The following is a 23512-nucleotide window of genomic DNA, read 5'->3' on the forward strand; positions in this document are numbered from 1 at the left end:
CTAAAAATATATATTTATTTTTAAACAACAAAACAAAATATACTGAATATCTGTTTGGATAGTTTTAAAATAATTACTAATAAACTTTTTATTATTACTACTTACATTTGTATAATTTATGTATTTATGATTTTACTAGACCAAAACATAGTTCTTAATAAAAAATCATAAACACTCAGATTTTTTTATTTAACATGAGCTTATAAAGTCATCCATAAGTAATGTTTTTTGATGCCCATCATCTATAGTATATATAGCGATCAGCTATGGGCACCCAATACATATACAAATTAATAACGTTTCATTTTTATTTCAATAATACCTCTATAAAACTGAACATTTATTTTAAATGGTAAAATATAACATTTGTTGTTATAATTGCCCATAATTATTTTTTATTTTTTACAAGTTTTTTTGATGCCCGTCAAAAAGAATACAACACAACAAAACACACGAGGATACAGCTTCTTTTTATAAAATTAAACATTTACATCTGTAAACATACATAAACATAGACAGCATTCTGTTAAAAAATCTTTTCAAAAATAACTATTTACAGCAGCAGTGTACTGCAGTGTGATGTGTGTTATTTGTAGAGCGAGAGCTGAGGGCAGTGGTAGAGACACATGTAGGAGTCACACAGCAAACGGCGGACAGGATCTCTGAGCGACGAGACGTCCAGACGAGAGATTTCCTCCACAGACAGACTGAGATAACGACCCACCTCCGGACACGAGAGCACCTGCGGCACATTAAAGCCGTTCTCTTCTCCTGCACGCACGCACACACACACACACACACACACAGGGGTCATGAACTGATAAACCAAAATTCCCTTGATCTTTTGACATTTAAGAGGTAATTGTACAATAAAAAGATCCTGTAAGTTTCAGAACTCAAAACTTTCTCGTTTGTCTAAGAACGGCTGATATTGAAGGCAGTCTGCTAAAACGTCAGTTTGTGGAATGTTCTATTTGATGATGTCATAGTGTGGATAAGCACCGCCTCCGCAGATGATCAATGCCTGCTTCTACATCGCACCCTGTTTAGCCCCACCCACCGACTCTACAGCACCGCTTGTTTAGCCCCGCCCACCGACTCTACAGCACCGCCTGTTTAACCCCGCCCACCGACTCTACAGCACCGCCTGTTTAACCCCGCCCACCGACTCTACAGCACCGCCTGTTTAACCCCGCCCACCGACTCTACAGCACTGCCTGTTTAGCCCCGCCCACCGACTCTACAGCACCGCTTGTTTAACCCCGTCCACCGACTCTACAGCACCGCCTGTTTAACCCCGCCCACTGACTCTACAGCACCGCCTGTTTAGCCCCGCCCACCGACTCTACAGCACCGCTTGTTTAGCCCCGCCCACCGACTTTACCTCACCGCCTGTTTAACCCCGCCCACCGACTTTACAGCACCGCTTGTTTAGCCCCGCCCACCGACTCTACAGCACCGCCTGTTTAACCCCGCCCACCGACTCTACAGCACCGCCTGTTTAACCCCGCCCACCGACTCTACAGCACCGCCTGTTTAGCCCCGCCCACCGACTCTACAGCACCGCTTGTTTAACCCCGTCCACCGACTCTACAGCACCGCCTGTTTAACCCCGCCCACCGACTCTACAGCACCGCCTGTTTAGCCCCGCCCACCGACTCTACAGCACCGCTTGTTTAGCCCCGCCCACCGACTTTACAGCACCGCCTGTTTAACCCCGCCCACCGACTTTACAGCACCGCCTGTTTAACCCCGTCCACCGACTCTACAGAACCGCCTGTTTAACCCCGCCCACCGACTCTACAGCACTGCCTGTTTAGCCCCGCCCACCGACTCTACAGCACCGCATGTTTAGCCCCGCCCACCGACTTTACAGCACCACCTGTTTAACCCCGCCCACCGACTCTACAGCACTGCCTGTTTAGCCCCACCCACCGACTCTACAGCACTGCCTGTTTAACCCCGTCCACCGACTCTACAGCACCGCCTGTTTAACCCCGCCCACCGACTCTACAGCACCGCCTGTTTAACCCCGCCCACCGACTCTACAGCACTGCCTGTTTAGCCCCAATTTTTCAAAGAAAATTAGCATTAAAGCAAAATAAAAATAATATAATAGCAATAAATAAAATAATATTGTATTAAGATAAAAATAAAATAAATTACAAAATTCAATTACAATAAAAACAAATAATTAAAAGATGCAAATAATAATTTAACATTTTTGATATGATTAAAAATTAATAATACTAAATGTATTTAAATATGAATCATTACCCTCTCGGTCAGCCATGCTGTCGAAGAAGAGCCAGTCCATGGCCCCGGGGCCGTGTTTAACAAAACTGACGTAGTGGCTCGTCTCGATGCAGGTGACGGCGAACAGATACATCAGCTGCCGGGCCCCGTGAACCGGCCCTTCCCAGCAGCCCCGGGGGCCCCGCACCTCCACCGGCCGGTGTGTCTGACGCTTCTTATGAGTGTGAACCTGACACAGAGGGAGAGTGAGTGTGTGTCTGTGTGTACAGGTTTATATATCCTGGTGGGGACTTAAACCTGAATACACACAGACTCATGGGGACTCGTGTCATGGTGGGGACCTAAATTGAGGTCTCCATGGGTACATGTTTTTTTTTAATTAGATTTATCAATCATCTGGAAGCTGAATAAATAATCTTTCCATTAATGTATGGTTTGTTAGGATAGGACAATATTTGGCTGAGATACAACTATTTGAAAATCTGGAATCTGAGGGTGCCAAAAAATCTAAATATTGAGAAAATCACCTTTAAAGTTGTTCAAATGAAGTTCTTAACAATGCATATTACTAATCAAAAATGAAGTGTTGATATATTTACGGTAGGAAATTTACAAAATATCTTCATGGAACATGATCTTTACTTAATATCTAATGATTTTTTGGCATGATTCCCACATATACCTGTGCTACTCATGACTGCTTTTGTGCTCCAGGGTCACTTTTGTAATTATGCTGATTTTTAGGGAAAAAAAGTCACTCTTCGTTTGATATTGATTAACTATATGAAATGATATAAATATAAACATTTTCTGCCCCCATATCTTGAATTTTGTGATCACTCTCACTGTATGATTCGGTCTATTAAAATACGTTCAAAGAAAGCACTGTAAATGCGCACACACACTAGTCTAACCTAATAGACTTCATCACGTGATGCATGCATGCGCTCTCTAGGTGCATCTTGTTTGGTTTTTGCGATATACTCAATGTCAAATCATACATTGTTAAAACAACAAATACAATATTAATCGTAGACGATATATATTGCACACCCCTATTGTGTGTGAGTGAGTGTGTATTAGTGTGTTACCTGTGTGTTACAAGTGTTGCAGTATTGTTTTAACTGTCCAGGTGTGATGTCAACATCCTCGTAACACTGCAGACATTCCCACTGAGCCACCGACTGACAGATACTGCACTGACGCAGAGCTGCACACACACACACACACACACACACACTAAAGATTTTCAAAATCATACATACATATACATATATACATACATATATATATATATATATATATATATATATATATATATATATATATATATATATATATATATATATATATATATATATACACACATACATACACACACACACACATACTATAAAACAAATATAAAATAAAGAATACTAAGTACTTAAAATTCTACAGAACTAAATTATAAGAATATAAATCATAAATAATCAAAATAAATAATGGAAAAAAAAAATCAACAAATGTAAATTAATAATATAATATGAAAAAAACAAATAAAAACAAACGAGTCAATATCATGAATGATGATGATTTAGTAATCAAATTTGTTTAGTAAAATTAAATATCATATACAGTACATTTACTATAAAATAAAGGTTAAAAATACTAATAAATAAAAAGTGAATTTTAAAGTATTTTTTTAAATAGGCAATTAAATTGTAAAAAATATTCATAAATAATGATAATACATTAATGTAAAAAATAAATAAATAGTGAATGAATGAATGATTATGATGATGATATGATTACTCTCATCTAGCAGGTCGGTGATGTCGAGGCTCAGAGAGGGCAGGATGGCATCAAACATCTTGAACTCTTTACCGAATCTGGGCATCAGGAGCGGCAAACAGGACGGAGCCTGGAGAAAACAACAGGAATGTCTGTGTATCTCACACTGTGATGATTAGATGTTTGTGTTTGTGTGTGTGTGTGTGGTCACCTCCGTGAGCTTGAGTCCCGAGTGCATGAAGGAAGACTCAAGCAGCGTCTGAACACTGGACACACGCAGGAGCCCCGAAGACACCAGCGGAGAGAGAGTGGGAGAAACCGGAGACACTGGAGGAGATGACAGAGAGACGGACGGAGGAAAGAGCTGATAGATGAAACACTCCTGCTCCTTCTGACTCACAGTCCTGCGCACACGCGCACACACACACACACACAAACACGAGTCAGAGTTACTGTAAAAAATACATAAAAACATTATCATACAGATCAAAATCACTAAGAGCTATTTATAGAATAACCAGAAAAATGCTCTGGTTACTAACGTAACCTCTGTTCCCTGAGATGAGGGAAAAAGCCTTGCCTGGAATGCATTTGGGGAAAACTCCTGTTTTACTTTGTACTGAAGCCTGATTTGTTCACATTTGTGTAGCTGCACAAACCAATGGCACTTTAGCCCACCAGAATGGGCAGAGCTAACTTCTATATCAGATCATTCGACTTAAGCGACAGTCATCGATTCACACGCAGCTTATAGCATGGCAACTCGAACGCTTATCAGGGTCAACTAAACGCTGGATGCTCAAAAGTATGTGAAATATTTAAAGTTCGCGGCATATAATCTTTAAAATACATCCGAGAGTTTCATACACCGGTTTGTTATTGTGTCGACATTTCCACGCCCCGAAATGTGACACTAAACGAAACAAACTATGATTGGTTGTTTGACATGTCGGTCAAACGGCCTTATGGACGGGCCTTGGCCATTGAAAGCAGGCATTTATTCCAGACCTTCAGCCGTCAGTCTAAAGGTGTCGCTACGCGAGACTAGGGCACTGCAAGCCTTCTGAGGCGTAAGCCAAGGCTATTGTGACACTTTCCAGCGGGAGAGTCACTGATTCATGACTGGCAGCCATATATGGCGGCCTCCGAAGCAAACGAAGAGCTGCTCAGACTGTCTGAACAGGCTAGAGAGCTCTAGATATACTCTCAATGCCCTAACTGGGCAAAGTAGATTGGGACCCTGCTCACTTTCTCCAACGGGGAGCGTCAAAAGGGTAACCACCTGGGCTCTGAACGGAGTCGAGAGCACCTTAGAGACATAACTGTGCCCTGGTTTTAGGATGTCTTTACAGTCATTAGGTCCGAACTCAAAACATGAAGTGCTGACTGACAGCGCTTGCAAGTCACCCACTCGCTTAACCGACGTTACAGGAGGAGGGCCATTTTAAGTGATAAGGGCTGCATGTCGTCCAAACTGAGCGGCTCCCACGACAGCACCGTCTGAGGAAGGGTGCTTCAGCCTCCAAGCGCCCTTCAAGAACTTAACAATGAGGTCATTTCTGCCGATCGACTGGCCAGCTGCGATAGCTGCTACATATACTTTGAGCGTGGAAGGGGCGCTCCCATTATCCAGCAGCTCTTGCAAAAAGGTTAGCATGTGGGACACGTCACATGACACAGGGTCCAGACCTCGTGCAGAATACCAGTTAAGTAAGACCGACCGCTTTAGGTTGTAAAGGCATCTTGTTAGACGGCGCTCTAGCCTCTAAAATGGTACTGCTCACTGGACTGCTGACTAAGCTCCCGTCGAGGCACCATACATGAAGGCTCCACAGCTCTGGCCGGGGATGCCAAATCACGCCTTTCGTCTGTGAGAGAAGGTCCCTCCTCAGCGGAATGGGCCACGGGTCTGCTGCTGTGAGCTTCACTAGCTCTGGGATCCAAACCTGGTTCCTGCTTCACTAGGAGGAGAAAGCACTTGGTCTCCCTGACCCACCTGACGACCTGAGGGATCAGGGCGATCGGAGGGAAGGCGTACAGGCAAGCACTGGACCAGTCGTGGGCCAGAGCATCTCGCTGTATTGTGAAATAAGTTGGGCAGTGAGAGTTGTCTTCTGAGGCGAAGGGGTCGACCTCTGCCTTCCCTAAGACAGACAAGATTTTCAGATACATTTGAGGATGTAGTGTCCATTCCACTGGAGATACATTGCTTCAGGACAGCATGTCTGCACCAAGGTTCAGACTGCCCGGCACGTGAACTGCCCTTAGTGAGAGGAATTCGTTCTGCGCCCAAAGGAGGAGGCGACGAGTCATCCTGTGAAGAGAATGTGACGTGAGACCGCCTTGGTGATTGATGTAAGCTACCACCGTCATGCTGTCCGACCAGACTAAGACATCGTGCCCCCCCATCAAGGCCGGCAGCAAGTTTTTCAGGGCTAAGAAAACCGACAACATTTCTAGGCAGTTGATATGCAGGCATTGCTCCGGGGCTGACCAGGAGCCAAACGCTGGATTGCCCTACAACAGGGCGCCCCGCACGTCCTAACCGCATGCCCGTTTGAAACAGGCGAGAGGTTGTCCAGGGGGCCACAGCTCTGACTCAGCGGTGGTTTACCCTGACACGAAACCATTCCAGAAGCCAGGCGCAGGATGGACCACAGGGTTTGAGCCAAAATTGTAGCGGCCGCATGTGGAGCAGGTCTAGAGGTATTATCTGCCATGAGGCAGAGTAACCTCTGAAAACCCTTCAGGGGACGTAGCGTTCCCGGTTTGAGATGCGCCGCTAATCGCTGAATAGTCAAGGATCTTTCCGGTGTGATCCATGCCTGCATTTAGGCAGAGTCTAAAATCATTCCCAGAAAGACAGCCTGCTGTCTGGGTAACAAATGACCCTTCTGCGGGTTGATCATCAACCATAGTCTCTTAAGTGGCTGAGTAACAGCTCTCTGTGAGCGGCCAATTCCCGTTCTGATCTGGCAAGGAAAAAAGTTGATTATACCCTTAAAAGAGACTGTATATGATATTATATCATAATATGTTAGTCATATTAACAAAAACAATGCATCACATCTTTCTAAACTTTTATTTCAGGAGCATACACGTACACAATGCATATTTAAAGTACCTCGAACCATGAAACTTTAAAGTAACAAAACCCTGAACCTGCGCATGAATAAAATAGCGAAATGTTCAACAAAATGAGCAGAAAAAACTACTTTCTTAAATAAAATAAAGTGCTATGTTACTTTGCATACCATTTTAGTCATGTTTAGTCATGTTTTCCCAGCAGTTGAGATTCAAAACGTGAAGGTGCAGAAAGAATTCTGGAAGAGGTTTGATCCTCTGCCACCGTCATGGTTTTGCTTTCTCGCGCCGGCTTTAAACGTATATGACGTCATCTAATGCAGCGGCACTGCGCACGCAGAACGATCGCTGTATGACATCAAAGCACCGCGACAGCTACAGAGAACAGATGGCTCCCACTGATCTATATATAATGACGGCTCCACATGCTTTCGAATCGCTCTCACGGTGCTTTGATGTCATACACTGATCGTCTCCGTGCTGCTGCTCCAAGTCGAACACACCTATACATTTCGCCCTCTGTTGGAATTACAAAGCGTTAACTTCTCCCCATCACTTCTAAGGAAAAATAAAATAATGAAATAAAAATCGATTCTGAGGCAAACCAATCGATTTTTAAATCGTTATAAAAAGAACCGCGATAGTTAGGTGAATCGATTTTTTATGCCACCCCTAGAAAGTACACGTCTTCCAGGTCCACTGTTAAAATCCAGTCCTCGGGGCAAATGTGCGCAAGGATCTGTTTAATAGTTAACATCCTGAACGTCCGGTGCATAAGCAAACGATTTAGTCTGAGATCCAGAATGGGTCTGAGCCCGCCATCTCTCTTTGGAACGAGGAAGTAGCGGCTGAAAAAGCCTTACTCGCAAATAGTGCCTGCACATCTTGTTGGAGAACAAGGACTTTATAGTCCAAGACAGAAGTTTGAATAACACCTCTAAAGTGAGGTGGCCTGCGAGGGAACTGAAACAAGCAGCCTCATTGAATTGTGTTTAGAACCCAACTCGACACACCTGGTATGGCTGCCAAAGCCGATGCAAGGGGGACTATTAAAAAACAAAAAAAAGGCAAGAAGGCAGGAAACATATAATCGCATGTGAGAGAGTGTGAAGTGGAAATCTGCTCTTTTAAGTATGTGGGTCCGCTATTACAGCAGTAAAGCATTCGAGTATGCACTGCACCTGCAGGACGTGACCCGTGGGGAACCCCTCCTCTTCCTCTCTGCTGGATAAGGACGGCTTAGGAGGCTGCTAAGCCTCCAGACCTTGACGCTTCGGAAATGGGAAACGCTTCGCCATCCGGGAGTGCTGCTTAAGCCCAGGCTCGGACTTCCGCTGAAGCTCAGGCTTTGCCGGCTGAGTGGAGGGGGTCTTCTGGCGACTAGCAGTCGTGGAACTGGAGCGCTTAGGGAGGAATTGACGCAGCACCTGCGATGTCTTCTGAGCCTCCGAGAACTGTTCCGTGATCCCGTCCACGGTGGGACCGAACAAACCCTTCAGTGAGACCGGTGAGTCAAGGAAGGCCATTTGTCCGCATACCTGATCTCAGTAAGCTTCAGGCAGAGATGGCGCTCCAGCACCACCAAACTTTGGATTGAAACACCTGAATTACGCTATCGTATGCAGCGCCGATCTGGCCTGACTGGCCGCTGCATATGTCCTATTGGCTAGCACCGAGGTGGTTCTGCAGAGCTCGGAGGGATGCGCTGCATGGGCCTTAAAACCCCGGGCAGATGGCGAACACAGATGAGCTGTAGTGGAGGAATTAACCCGGGCTGAGTAGGAAGCACACCACATCTTGGTGAATTCTTCATGAAGTGCAGGCAAGAACGGGGCGGGGCGTTGTCGAGAAAACTGTTGATGGCTTCCCAGCAGGTACCACTCGTCCAATAGGCCATGGGAGGGCTCTTCCAGAGCCGAATACTCGAGACCCAGATCCTCTACAGCCTTAGACAGTACACGGATGAGTCGTCGGCATTGATGTCTTCTCTCATTAATGACACTTTATTCACCGAAGAGCAGCTCGTTCCACGCGCCATGCATCATTACGCTATTTTTACGTCACTGCACATGTGCAGTACTTTCCAGTTTCGGTTTTCAATCCGATCAAGTGTTAACATGTCCTCTCGCTCGGATTACAAAAGGAATCAACCTCCCCTTACAATCCGATCAAAATTTTAATCAGACCTGGCCAATTCAATCCGATTGACGTGGTTAAATGTGACTTTTTTTATTCCGATTGTGCTTCTAGTCCTATTATGATCGCATTATTAGGGTCCATGTAAACGCACCTACTTATGAGGATGTCATGTAGTGTGTGTTCACTGCTCACTAATGCTTCAGAACACACACACTCACAAACACACACACCTGATCTTCAGCAGTGGCTCGACCCGGAGAAGCAGGAAAAACTGGTTGAGGAATTCCTCTGGATCTGAACACACACACATATAGAGAGACACACAAACAAACACAAGCTGTTGAACGGTCACAATTTCTTTAAAACTGGAATAAAATACCAATAGAGCAAATAAAATAGAACTGAAAAAAATATACAAATATCAATTATATTATACAGAAATTACTAAGGAAGCACACACACGTTTGTTTTTGTGGTGGGGACATGTGGAGACATCCCATAGGCGTAATGGTACAGTAATTTTTATACTGTACAAACTGTATGTGCTATTGCCCTACACCTACCCTACACCTAAACTTAGCCCTCACAGGAAACTGTGCATTTCTACTTTCCCCAAAAAACTCACTCTGTATGATTGTGTTTTGAAAAGTGGGGACATGGGGCAATGTCCTCATAAGTCTCCTTCTCCTTGTAATACCGGTCATACCTGTCCTCATTTGTCACAAAAACGCACACACATACACACCTTTCTCCTCGTTGGTAAATCCTGAATCTGCGGTTTCTGCTTTCAGTAGTTTGCGCAAGGCCATGGTTTTACTGGCACACACGTATCCGTACCTGCAGGACACACACACACACACACACACACACACACAGAAATTAACATCTCTCACTGCCACGGTCACTGGAGATGTTTTATATGGTAATATGCATGTTTTACCGCCTCAGAGGGTTGACGATCTCGCAGCGCAGCAGATCCTGAGCGCTTTGACTGATGGGATTGTTCTGAGCTCCAGTCGGCCAAAACAGCAGCCAATCGAACGAGCTGCAGCACGAGAACATACTGACACACACACAGATTAGCATTAGTGACACATAAACTAACAGCAGACACAGAGATGACACACAGAGGAAAAAGCCTCATCAGTAATAATCAGATCAGAGGTAGAGAGCAGTGAACAATTAACATATTCATATGCTCTCTGTACAGTAATGTTTTTATGACTTGACTTAAGTGTTATTTCAGTATCGTTGACATATTATAGTTTTTGTTAACTGTTTATTTTTGTATTTTCTACCTTCACTTTAAGTTACAGTTTTAGTAATCTTAGTGTGTTTTTGTCATTGTTTCAAAATACTGTATATTTCACTTGATGTTTATTTTATTTAAAGTAATTAATTGTTTATATGGTTTTAATTTTCGTTAACTATAATAACCCTGTGTCTTGATGCGGTTTAATGCATGCAACACAAAGAGCAGATGAGTATGTGATTCTGATAAATGACGCTTCTGGAGAAAATTCCCTCCATCAGGCTGTTTTTGATCTTCAGCACTGAATTACTCGCCTGTTTTCATGAACATTATAAGACTCAGCTGCTGTGAGCGTGTGGCAGACGGAGGTTTCTGCACCTGAAGAGAGATGCGTCCAGGTAGCAGGAGTTGAGGTGACCCTGGATGCCCTTCTTGAAGCCCTCATACATCAGACGGGCATCTGGACCGGACAGAGGAGGTGTGTGCTCCTCCACACGCTTACTGCTCCAGTTAGCAAACGCTGAAACACACACACACACACTCACTCAGCACACACACTACCAACATACAACACTGCACTGGTGCTAAATCAGATGCGTATCTAAGACAATATTCCTGCAACATGTTGAAGTGAAGTGACATACTGCTATACTATACTATATTATATATATATATATATATATTATTTATAATTCTAATTAACTATACATCATTTATTAATAATAATAATTAATGTTATGCATTATTGCATAAATATATTCATGCATAATTTTATTTTAATTGAATTGCTAAAGGAAGACCTTACATAATTGAGGACATTATTGCAGTAATAATACACAATATTACATATTTTGCCATTTTATGCTTTATATTACACTGTTTAAACGATACAAAATGTACACAAGGTGAAATATTTTAAAGCTTTTTTGTGTGCATTGTTCGGAGCAGCATGTAAGTCTCTGCTCACCGATGGAGTTGCAGCGATCGACCTGATTGATGGGCAGCTCCGGCTCAGGAAACCTGGAGTCACGTCTGCAGTTCCTCAGCTTGACGAACAGGCCTTTGTTAGCAGGACAGCGGAAGTGATGCTCACCCAGATAACTGCCATCCGTAGCAGCGGACAACTCCTGATCCTGAGTTACAGCACAGTTAACACACATCTTACATACAAAGACACTGAATTATTTAAGAAATGTAATCATTTAATTATCCTTTTTATGAATATAGAAATATATTTTATACACACAGACACATGTATTATTTGTTTAAATTTAATGAGCATATGTAATAATATTTAATATAAAATGTATAATTTATTATTTATTTTTATATATTTACATAATTTCTATAAATATATGAATGTGCTTTACAACATATCTATACATTAATAATGAATATATTTAATATTTTTTTATAATGTTTAGAATCTCTATTATATATATTTTTTTGTATATTTTAATTTAATTCGTGTATGTTTTTTTATAAATTTAATTATGCATATACATCTATATATATATATCTATATATATATATATATATATATATATATATATATATATATATATATATACACATCTATATATATATATATATATATATATATATATATATATATATATATATATATATATATATATATATATATATATATATATATATATATATATATACACACATCTATATATATATACATATATATATATATATATATATATATATATATATATATATATATATATATATATACACACACACATATATATATACACATATCACACACACACGTATATATATATATATATATATATATGAGTGTGTGTGTGTGTGTGTGTGTGTGTATATATGTGAGTGTGTGCATATATGTATCTATATATGTGTGTGTGTGTATATGTGTGAGTGTGTGTGTGTGTGTGTGTGTGTGTGTGTATATATATATATATATATATATATATATATATATATATATATATATATATATATATATATATATATATATATATATATATATATATGTGAGTGTGTGTGGACACGGTACAGTATATATACACATACACACAAAATATTACATTACATTATACATTTTATAATATACAAATTAGTAATTATATAAAATTATTTGATTAAGTATTTTACACTCACATGCACACACAAAATAATTATAATTAATAAATAATTATAATTTTTATTATTTCATATCTATTATTATAATTATTATATTGTTATTATTATAATAAATGAATATGCTTTTTTTGGTCTTTAAACAAATATTTTGCAAATATTATAAATATATGAACATGTTTTATATATATATATTAGTGTATTACTGATATATATACAGTGAGGTCAATAAATATTTGATCACCCTGTGATTTTGCAAGTTCTCTTACTTAGAAATCATGGAGGGGTCTACAATTTTCAGCATAGGTGCATTTCCACTGTGAGAGACAGAATGTAAAAATAAAAATCCGGAAATCACATTGTATGATTTTTTAACAATTTATTTGTGAATTACTGTGTCAAATAAGTATTTGATCACTTGCTTATCCGCCAGATTTCTGACCCTCAAAGACCTGTTATTTTGCTTTTAAATAGTCCAGCTACACTCTGCTCATGATTCTAAATTAGTAGCAACTGTTTGAGGTCGCTAGCTGTCATAAAGACACCTGTGCACCCCAAAAATCAGCCAAAGTCTAAGTAGCAACATGGGCAAAACCAAAGAGCTGTCAAAAGACACAAGAGACAAAATTTTAGACCTTCACAAAGCTGGAAAGGGCTACGGGGCAATTGCCAAGCAGCTTGGTGAAAAAAGAACAACTGTTGGAGCAATTGTCAGAAAATGGAAGAGGCTAATGATGACTGTCAATGTCCCTCGGACTGGGGCCCCACGGAAGATCTCCTCGTGGGGTATCAATGATGCTAATCATCAGCCCAGAACTACATGGGAGGAGCTGGTCAATGCCGTGAAGAGAGCTGGGACCATCGTTTCCAAGGCAACTATCAGTAATACACTAAGACGTCATGGTTTAAAATCTTTTGCATCGCACGGAAGGTTCAAGCATGGGGCTGGAAGCATCATGCTCTGGGGGTGTTTTTCTGCACAGGGGACAGGACGACTGCACTGTATTAAGGAGAGGATGAACGGGGCCATGTATTGTGACATATTGGGCAAAAACCTCCTTCCCTCAGTCAGAGCATTAAAGATGGGTCATGGCTGGGTCTTCCAACATGACAATGACCCAAAGCACACAGCCAGGAAAACCAAGGAGTGGCTCCATAAGAAGCATATCAAGGTTCTGGAGTGGCCTAGCCAGTCTCCAGACCTAAATCCAATAGAAAATCTTTGGAGGGAGCTGAAACTCCGTGTTGCTCAGCGACAGCCCCGAAACCTGACAGATCTAGAGAAGATCTGTATGGAGAAGTGGGCCAAAATCCCTCCTGCAGTGTGTGCAAACCTGGTGAAGAACTACAGGAACCGTTTGACCTCTGTAATTGTTAACAAAGGCTTCTGTACCAAATATTAAATTTTTTTGACTCAAGTGATCAAATACTTATTTGACACAGTAATTCACAAATAAATTGTTAAAAAAATCATACAATGTGATTTCCGGATTTTTATTTTTAGATTCTGTCTCTCACAGTGGAAATGCACCTATGCTGAAAATTGTAGACCCCTCCATGATTTCTAAGTAAGAGAACTTGCAAAATCACAGGGTGATCAAATACTTATTGACCTCACTGTATATATATATATCGCGTTTGGTCTCGTTCTGTCTCGTGTATCTTGTCAGTGTCTGCTTGTGTGTGTGTATATGTAACAAACATCCTGACGCTGCCTTTATCATCGCCGGAGACTTTAACAAAGCTAACCTCAGGCAGGTCATGCCGAACTTTCATCAACATGTATCCTGTCCAACTATCGGACCAAACACACTGGATCATTGCTACACTCAGTTCAAGAATGCCTACAAAGCCCGCTCACTACCGGCTTTTGGCAAATCGGACCATGCCGCCATTTTCCTTACACCGGAATATAAACAAAGGCTCGTTCAGGATCCTCCGGTGCAGAGAGTAGTGACGCGCTGGTCCTCCCACTCAGATGCTATGCTGCAGGCGGCTCTTGATGACGTCGACTGGGACATGTTCCGGGCGAGTTCTTCTGACGTCAGCGAGTTCACGGATGTAGCATTAAGCTTCGTAAACACGCTAACCGAGCAAGCTACAGAAACAATAACGATAAGGACATTCTCCAACCAGAAACCGTGGGTGGACAGTACAATCCGTGCTGCGGTTAACACATGCACTGCCGCTTACAATGAGGCTCTTCTGACCGGGAATATGAGCGAGTACAAAGCATCGTGCTATGCTCTCCGATGCACAGTAAGAGCCGCTAAACACAGATACAGAGAGAGAATTGAGTCTCATATCCAGCTCAATGACTCTCGACTGATGTGGCAGGGACTGAGGACCATCTGTGCCTTTGGAAACAAATCCTCCGCGGAGGTGAGAGCAGATCCGTTGCTGGCTGACGAGTTAAACATCTTCTACGGCCGCTTCGACTGCAACGGCGGCGGCGCGACTCTGCCGTCCAGCACGTCAGGAAGCAGCAGGCAGAGCAGCGATGATCCTGTAATCACCGTGTCAGAGGATGAGGTTCGGAGGGCGCTAAAGAAAGTGAACATCAGGAAAGCAGCCGGACCTGATGGGATAACCGGCCGTGTTCTGAGGTCCTGCGCCGATCAGCTCGCTGGTTTGTTCACTTCCATCTTTAATGAGTCCCGAGCTACCTCCGTGGTTCCCACCGCATTTAAAAAATCCATCATTATCCCTGTGCCAAAGAACAATAAACCCTCTTGCCTGAATGACTATCGCCCTGTTGCCCTCACATCTATAGTCATGAAGGTTTTTGAGAGACTTGTAAAGAGCCACATCTGCTCCTCCATCCCTGATACTTTGGACCCTCTTCAGTTTGCCTATCGCCCAAACAGATCTACTGACGATGCCATCTCTCACGTCCTCCACTCTTCCCTCACACACTTGGACAGCAACAATGGGAATTATGTAAGGCTGCTATTCATTGACTATAGCTCAGCTTTCAACACTATAGTCCCCATCAAGCTGGCTTCTAAACTCACAGACCTCGTTCTAAACTCCTCACTCTGTGACTGGATTCAAGACTTCCTCACCGGCAACTTTCTATTCAGGGACCATAGAAAGTGTATTGACTCAGTGCATCTCAGTGCGGTATGGAAACAGCTCCAATCAGGACTGCAAAGCACTACAGAGAGTTGTGCGCTTAGCTGAGCGCATCTCAGGGTCTGCTCTCCCCTCTCTGCAGGACATCTACCTCAAACGCTGCAGAAATAGAGCTGTCAAAATAATCAAGGACTCTAATCACCCTGGTAACCGTCTATCTGTCTATCCGACCATCTGGTAAGCGCTTCCGTAGCCTGATGGCAAAAACTGAGAGACTTAGGAGGAGCTTCTTCCCCCAGGCCATCAGGCTCCTAAACTCTAACTCTGTGTCATAACATCACATGACTCCATGTAAATATCAATATATCAATAAGCTATTCATAATTTTTTCTACCTCATATTGCTGCTATTTAAATACCCTGTACAACTTTTTTGCACATTCCTCTTATTACTATTTATGTCAACAACATACTGACCTGCACATTTATATTTATATTTTTTATCTTTTATTTTATTGTCTTATTTTTTCTACTTTTCTTTTTCTTAATATTTGTCTTTATAATTGCACTGTCCTTGGAGCGGACCTGACCTACATTTCACTGCTGGTTATACTCTGTATAATTGTGTATGTGACGAATAAATAAAAATCTTGAATCTTGAATCTTGCGTGGCCATTTGCTGTGGAAAAATAAGGAAAGTGTGTCCAGCTAAGTTCAATTAGTATTTTGTTAGACGGGTATTAAAAAAGCTTAGTTTACCGTGGCAGCGGTCTCGGCAGCTGTCGTGTGAAGACTGAAGAGTGTAAAGAGCATCGACTCCACCGGGCTGGGACACCGGCAAAGGATATAATTTCTTACTATGTGTAAGTAAGTTGTTGTTTTCAGCATGTGTGTTATTTCTTAGGATTACTGATAAACTATACTGTCGTGATTTATATTTGTTATCGATTTTAATTTTAGTTAATGTCTGAATTTATTATGTCTGTATAGGTCTCTTATTAAGTTTTACTTTTATTTAATTTGAGTTATTTTAATACTTCAACAAAATAAATAGAAATAAAATTATATATATATATATATATATATATATATATATATATATATATATATATATATATATATATATTTATAAATGTGCATGTATATGTATGTATATATATATGTGTGTGTGTGGTTGTTTTTTTGGTGTTTGGCTTAGTGTTATGTTAGAATAACTATTATACTCTTATACCTTTTGTTCTTTAATATTTTGAATTGTTTTTAGCTTTATTTTGTTTGTTTTATTTAAATGTTAAGTTTTGAAATTTTGTTGTATGCATGTGTCTTTTTTATTTAATTTCTTAATTTTTTTAAATGTGTATAGGTAGTATTTATAAAGTTTTAGCTTGTAGCTTTGGATCTGTTTTTAGTTGTTTTAATACTACAATTGATTGCTTCTGTTGTCCTCATTTGTAAGTAGCTTTGGATAAAAGCGTCTGGTAAATTACTAAATAATAATAATAATAATATATCTATATATAAAATACTTGTTTTTAATTAATATATTTAATAAGAATTTCTTTTTGCTAGTTTTCTTTTTTTTAAGAACAGTTGTTTCTTGTATTTAACTGTATTATTATTGATAACTATTATTTTTATGGTATTATTACTGATGTATTTGAGTGTCGTAAGTGTACCAGCTCGATTCCAGCCACTGCTTCCGGGATGTTGTTGATTTGTCCAATCCAGCGAATGACTCCGAAAAGGGGCGGGTCATTCACCTCCACCATAGACCCCACCTCCAGCCAGGGGCCAGGCTCCGCCCTCTGCTCAGTGGCCGGTGGAGACAGCAGGTTGTGGAAGCCATTGGAGGGGCGTGGCTGGTCGGTGGGCGGGGTCAGGGGCGGGGCCTGGGGGCTGGTGGGCGGCAGCAGAGCAGGTTTGACTGTGGTGAGTGGAGGAGGTCTCAGAGCTGCTTTAGGGCCGGAGGAGGACGGAGGCTGCAGGGCTCTTCTGGCCGTCTCCAGCATCGAGGGCTGGATCAGCGGATTCTTCGCCGGCGTCGAGGATGGCTCTCTGCTGACCGAGGACAGCCGCGGGGCCGCTTTACTGGGGACCGGCAGCGGAGGCACTTTAGGGAGCGGTTTGGGACTCGTTACAGCCAGAGGAGACCGCTCAGATCTACATTCTATACAAAAAAAAAAAACATGATAAATAAATAATATACTATTTGCATTTTTTAAATAATTTATATTTTATTATTACATTAAAACAATATATTATTTTACATCCACATTTTACACTCACATATGTATTATTGTACCAGATTAATTGCAGCATATATTTATATTTATATTAAATAAAAGCATTTCTATATTTATTTATTTAAAACATTAATAATATACATAACCAAAAGTTTGGAATAACTGAAACTAATAATAATAATAATTGAAATATGATACATATTTACATATATGTACAGACAGATAGTTATTTTAGACATTGGTTGCAAATGAATAATTCAGCCAAAACAAAACTGACATCATTCCAAACCCATCTGACTTATTTTGTTAGACGTTTATGCTCACAGCTCTTTTACATACACAAAAGCTTCAAACTTAAAAAAAAAGCTATTATACGACATAAAATATAAATTATATATTATCACAAATTGTATAAAATAATTTACATTTTATTATTATATAATAACAATATTTTAATTTTGCCAATTTATTTAATATTACATTTATTGTTAATGATATTAAATATTTTATTGGATATCATATATAATTATTGATTTATTTTTCATTAAATTGAAATGTATTGTTTATAAGTGAAAGTTGTTTGTGCATCAGATTCCAGCACACATTTATAATAAATAAAATCATAATATTTACTTATATATATATATATATATAGAGAGAGAGAGAGAGAGAGAGAGACACACACGGTATTTTGTTAATAATACACACTACATACAAAAAGTCTGGAGTAATTATGTTTCTCATGTTCACCAAGTCATTTATTTGCATCTTGCATTAATAATAATTTTATATAGTGATATTATATCATAGCAGTAAATCAGTATATTAGAATGATTTCTGAAGGATCATGTGACACTGAAGACTGGAGTAATGATGCTGAAAATACAGCTGCGCATCACAGTAATAAATTATATTTTAACAGATAATCACATAGAAAACAGATATTTTAAATTATAATAATATTTCACAATATTTTTACTGTATTTTTGTAGCCTCGGTGAGCAGAAGAGACTTCTTTCAGAAACATTACAAATTCATAATTATTCCAAACATCACGTATATATCACTTATTTGATAGTTTTGTATTTGTATTTAGTATTTGATTATGTTTTGTTCATTCAAAGCTTGACATGGTTTTATGTGTCTTATTAGGTGCATTACTCGTTACCTGCGGTCACTTTAGAGAGGGGCAGTAAAGCTCCAAACTCCGGTAAAGGGATGGAGCACAGTTTGGTGTTTTTATAATATCCATCCCATGATCCCACTGGATGATCCTAAACACACACACACATTAAACCTACAGTTATCTTTCTGAGTAAACTTCACACTGACCTCGGGACATTGCTCACTCACCAGCAGGAGTCCCACGAAGAGTGCGGCCGGGGCCCGGTTGGACAGGGGTCCACAGAACTGGACGGTCCCGCGCTGGACGCTCTGGTCCTGTGTGAAGCAGACTCTCTGACCCACGGCGAGCGGCTGCGGGACGGACTCTGCAGCGCGGGACAGGACACTGACGCTGGACGACTGAGGGAGCATGACCTCACTGACCGGCAGGAACAGACCGCAGCCCTCCGGACACGAGAACAGCTGGTGCCCTTTATAGCTGCCATTGCATTTCCCCCGGCCTGCCGCCCATCCCTGAGAGAGACCGACCACCACAGAAGAAGAGATCATTAAATAATTTAATGAAAAAAAAGTAATTAAACCAGGTAATAATTGAATATATTTTTTATTAGAGGAAGAGATATGTAATATACATTAATAATATTTTTATAACATAGTATTCATAATACATTTAGATTTAACTGATTAATTATATAGATTTGATTCAAATATGTAATAACTTTATATGTGATAACAGGGATTTTATTATAATTCATTATATATAGATTTAATTAATACATAAGAGTTACGTAAAATATTTAATAATATTTTGTATTACAATTTATCAAATATATTGATATTCATATTGATTATTGATATTTAACTGATATCTTGAAAACTCATTTTTGTTACTTTTATTAAAATAATTGTTTCTTGTTTTCAACAAACTATGCTAAATATAATTATTATTAAACGCATTATTATTCTTATGTACTGTTTCACTTTTTTCTTTTTTCATTAATTTATTTAAAAATTTTGCTTTTTAAAATTATTATTGATTTATGCTTAACACTAAATTAATAAATATAAATAAATATATAAATATAATAAAAAATATATATATAATATAATACACATATATATAAAAATAACAATACATTTTATTTTTATATATATTTATTTATTTATAAATATATAATCTTTTTTTTTTTTTCACCTGAAAGGTATTATAAAAGAAAAACAAGATAAAATACTGATTAAGAAAATGTTTTTCTCAGTGTATTGTTCACATGTGACGTTCAAACTCACTTTCAGCTGAACCCCAAAATAAACGGCTGAGCTTCCCCTCGTCAGCGGCCCTCGGTAACGAAGCTCAGCCTCGACGAGCTCTGATTGGCTGCGGCTCCAGATGACCCTCACCTCTGACCCCAGCGCTAGCGAAGCTATTTGCTGCAGGACCTGCGGCCTGGACAGCAGCTTGACGCGGAGCTCGAGGTCAGGCACGGGTTCGAGGAGACCGGCGAGATCAGCCGGGACTTCACTGAGAGCCTGCCTCTCCACCTTCACCACACAGTCTTTATCAAGCACCTGAGGAACAGAGCTGCTGTCACTTTAAGAGCTTCCTCCGAGCACAGAACAAGCTGTTCTGAACAAACACCTGACACGACGTCAAGGAAAACCACAAATGATTCTCAGCTGATGCTGGCTGATAGACGAATAGGGCTCGGTTTTAGATGATTTTATTTTAGGATGAAATTAGATCTGAATGTGTCAAAATTGATAACAGGCTAAAGTTTGATCAAAATACAGATGAAAAAAAAAATTATCACACCAAAGATTGTTTGATCTGAGGATGCTTAACCAGAGAGTCTTTCTATAATTCATTCGTTTAAAGTACCTGTCCTTTTCTTTTATTTGTTGGATTTCCTCTGTCTATAAAGAACAAAAAAACATTTGCAAGGTATTGTTAATATGTGCTCCAAAATATGGCTGTTTCTGTGCAAAGTCTCATTATGAACAGCAACTGATGAGGATGGCACATAAAATAATAGGATATAAACACAAATTCACTTTCGTGCCTGAAGCAATACGCTTTTGTAATGGATTTAGTTGATTCATTTTTATATAATTTATCCTTTATTTTACCAGGATATTTCCATTGAGCTGCAAAATCTCTTCTTCCAGGGAGTCCGGCAGCACAAAAAGTATAATTAAAACACATAAAACTAACACATGAGACACATAAAACTAACAACATTTAGCCCCGCGCTCATGCCATAAATCAGAAAATGACAGAAGTTTAACAGTAGATCTAATGCTATAATTGCAGGTATAAAGAGATAAAAGTTTATAGATATAATTTGGTGATTTGCAACAGCGTGTGTGTTTTCCTCCTTCGAGACAAAGAGGACACATACAGTGTACAATGTTGAAGAGACACTTGTCACAAAGCGTAAAGCAGCATGGTATACAATAATCCCACTCTTGCATCTCCATAATCTAACACTGAGAGGAAACAACTCTGTATAATTCTCCTTCTTGCTTCAAAAGGAAAACAGAAAACCCAATTTTGGTCTAAGCTTTTATTTGATTTTTACTTTTTCTCTCTCCTTTTCTCCATATTTTATATGTATTTGGTGTATTTTGAGTATTTGTATGTGTGTGATAAGTGTTGTATATGTGAAGCACCAGGATAGTCTGAAGTAATTGCCCCGAGGGGGTTAATAAAGCTCACCTTCACCCAGATGTGTTCTCCTCTGGAGCTCCGGTGCGCTCCTCCCTCCTGCTGCTGGCACAGATGCCCCCGCTGCAGCCGAATGGTTCCTTCCAGATGGTCCTGCACTTTGAAGTCGGACGCTACCATGAACATTTTGAGGGAGCGTCGTCTTCTACTGTGTTGTGCGTCTCCGGACATACTGATGTGAACACCTCCGGACCTAAGCGTTCACGAGAGAGTCATAACTACTCCACTCACAGATCTGAACGGTAACTGATTACATGATCAGATTACAAAAATTAAGTACTCATAATCAGACTACAGTTACTTTCTTACGGATTGCATGATTACATATTATTCACACAATAGCAATATTTTATTGATTCTTTCTAATTGCAATTTTCCTGTCTAATAATATAATATAATATATATATAATAGTCAGAAAGTTCAGTTTTGTGGATATTCACACAGAGATCAGTCATAAATCAGGTGCTACGCTGCATTTAAACACTGGGTTTACAAAAATCATTCCAGGTTTAAGAAGTGTTTGTATCAAATACTGATGAACACATTCATTTTTAGTTGAATTATCATGCAGTGGGTTATTTGACCATGTATTACTGTGGAAGAAGTCTTTCAAACACATTAAGATATACAAATTCACCAACTTTTTCTGTCATCTGATCCTCTTTCACTTAATATATTTTTATTTGAAGATTAAAATAATAATAATAATGAAGACATGTTCATGGTTCATGATGTTGGTTATGGTCACGTGACAGGCAGGTAAACAAAAACAATATTTAATTTTTTTCAGTAAGTGTTTTTTTTTTTTTTAAATCATTTTATTTTAAAATGATTTGCTTCAACTTAACATTTGTATGATTTCATTGATTACTAGCTCTTCTTTAATGTCATAAACCCTGTTGGGAGACCTTGATTTGACATAATATAATTTGTATTGCACTTCATGCTGTTGATAATAACAAGTGGAATATATCTTCTATTATGTTGATTTGTAAGGTAGAAGATTATCCTATTTAAATCGATGTGAAAAACGAGATAGGTCAAAAGTAATCTAATTATTTAGCCTGAAATGTGTAACGTAATGGATTACGTTACTAACGTTACAATCTTTGTCATGTACTTGTGAAACAGTAACGGATTACAGTTTGAAAGTAATCTAGCCAGCTCCAGCACACGATCCAACACGTTTCATTTGATAACTTCCATAAAATACTGTTGGTTAAGAACGAAAACAGAGTTTAAATCGGTTTCAAACAGCGCAAAGTGAAGTAAAAACACTTCCTGCTTCATCAAACCTGTTACATCGCATCTGGATCTCGGTTTAACGTCGTTTCGCTTCTAAAAGCTATGAAACAGATAAGACCCGATCACTTACCGACAGCGTCATCACCTCGGTTTAAAGTGCGACACTTCTATCACAATAAAGCCTCACTTTGACCGAAGCAGGAAGCGAGATGACTGACGGCTGCGTGGACCAATCAGGTCGAGGGAATGTTCGGGTGGGCGGGGCTTGGCGCTGAGGGAAATTCCACTGTTGCGGTATGACTTCTTTCTTCTGACGGATATCTTGCTCATCTTCCGAGAATTCAAGGTACATTCACACTATTTCTATATTTATTCATGATGGTAGATTTGAAGCGATATTTCTGAAGAAGTTCACCATATTACGAGGCCCCAAAAGATGAGGGCAAAAATTATATTTAATTTTGCATTTCCTCGCGAAAC

The 23512-nt window shown here is 39.7% G+C and overlaps 1 protein-coding gene across 2 annotated transcripts; it reads right to left on the reverse strand.

Annotated features, from left to right (window-relative positions):
* Positions 1-170: 170 nt before the first annotated feature.
* Positions 171-23247, reverse strand: LOC306874733 (ubiquitin carboxyl-terminal hydrolase CYLD-like). 2 transcript variants are annotated; one of them, XM_079424960.1, is made up of 16 exons: positions 23163-23247; positions 21778-21979; positions 20352-20630; positions 19293-19577; positions 19108-19213; positions 17373-17863; positions 11472-11637; positions 10883-11024; positions 10193-10315; positions 9998-10089; positions 9483-9546; positions 4241-4433; positions 4051-4159; positions 3348-3466; positions 2278-2485; positions 171-771 (listed from the first exon to the last, which is right to left on the reverse strand). In XM_079424960.1, exons 2-16 carry the CDS (start codon positions 21955-21957, stop codon positions 587-589), a joined length of 2742 nt encoding a protein of 913 aa, XP_079281086.1. In that variant the 5' UTR covers positions 21958-21979; positions 23163-23247; the 3' UTR covers positions 171-586. The 2 variants fall into 2 exon arrangements, with proteins under 2 accessions (XP_079281086.1, XP_079281085.1); XM_079424959.1 differs by lacking the exon at positions 23163-23247 and adding an exon at positions 23083-23135.
* Between the last annotated feature and the right edge of the window lie 265 nt (positions 23248-23512).

This window comes from Barbus barbus (assembly GCF_936440315.1).
Source record: "Barbus barbus genome assembly, chromosome: 1".
NCBI lineage: Eukaryota > Metazoa > Chordata > Actinopteri > Cypriniformes > Cyprinidae > Barbus > Barbus barbus.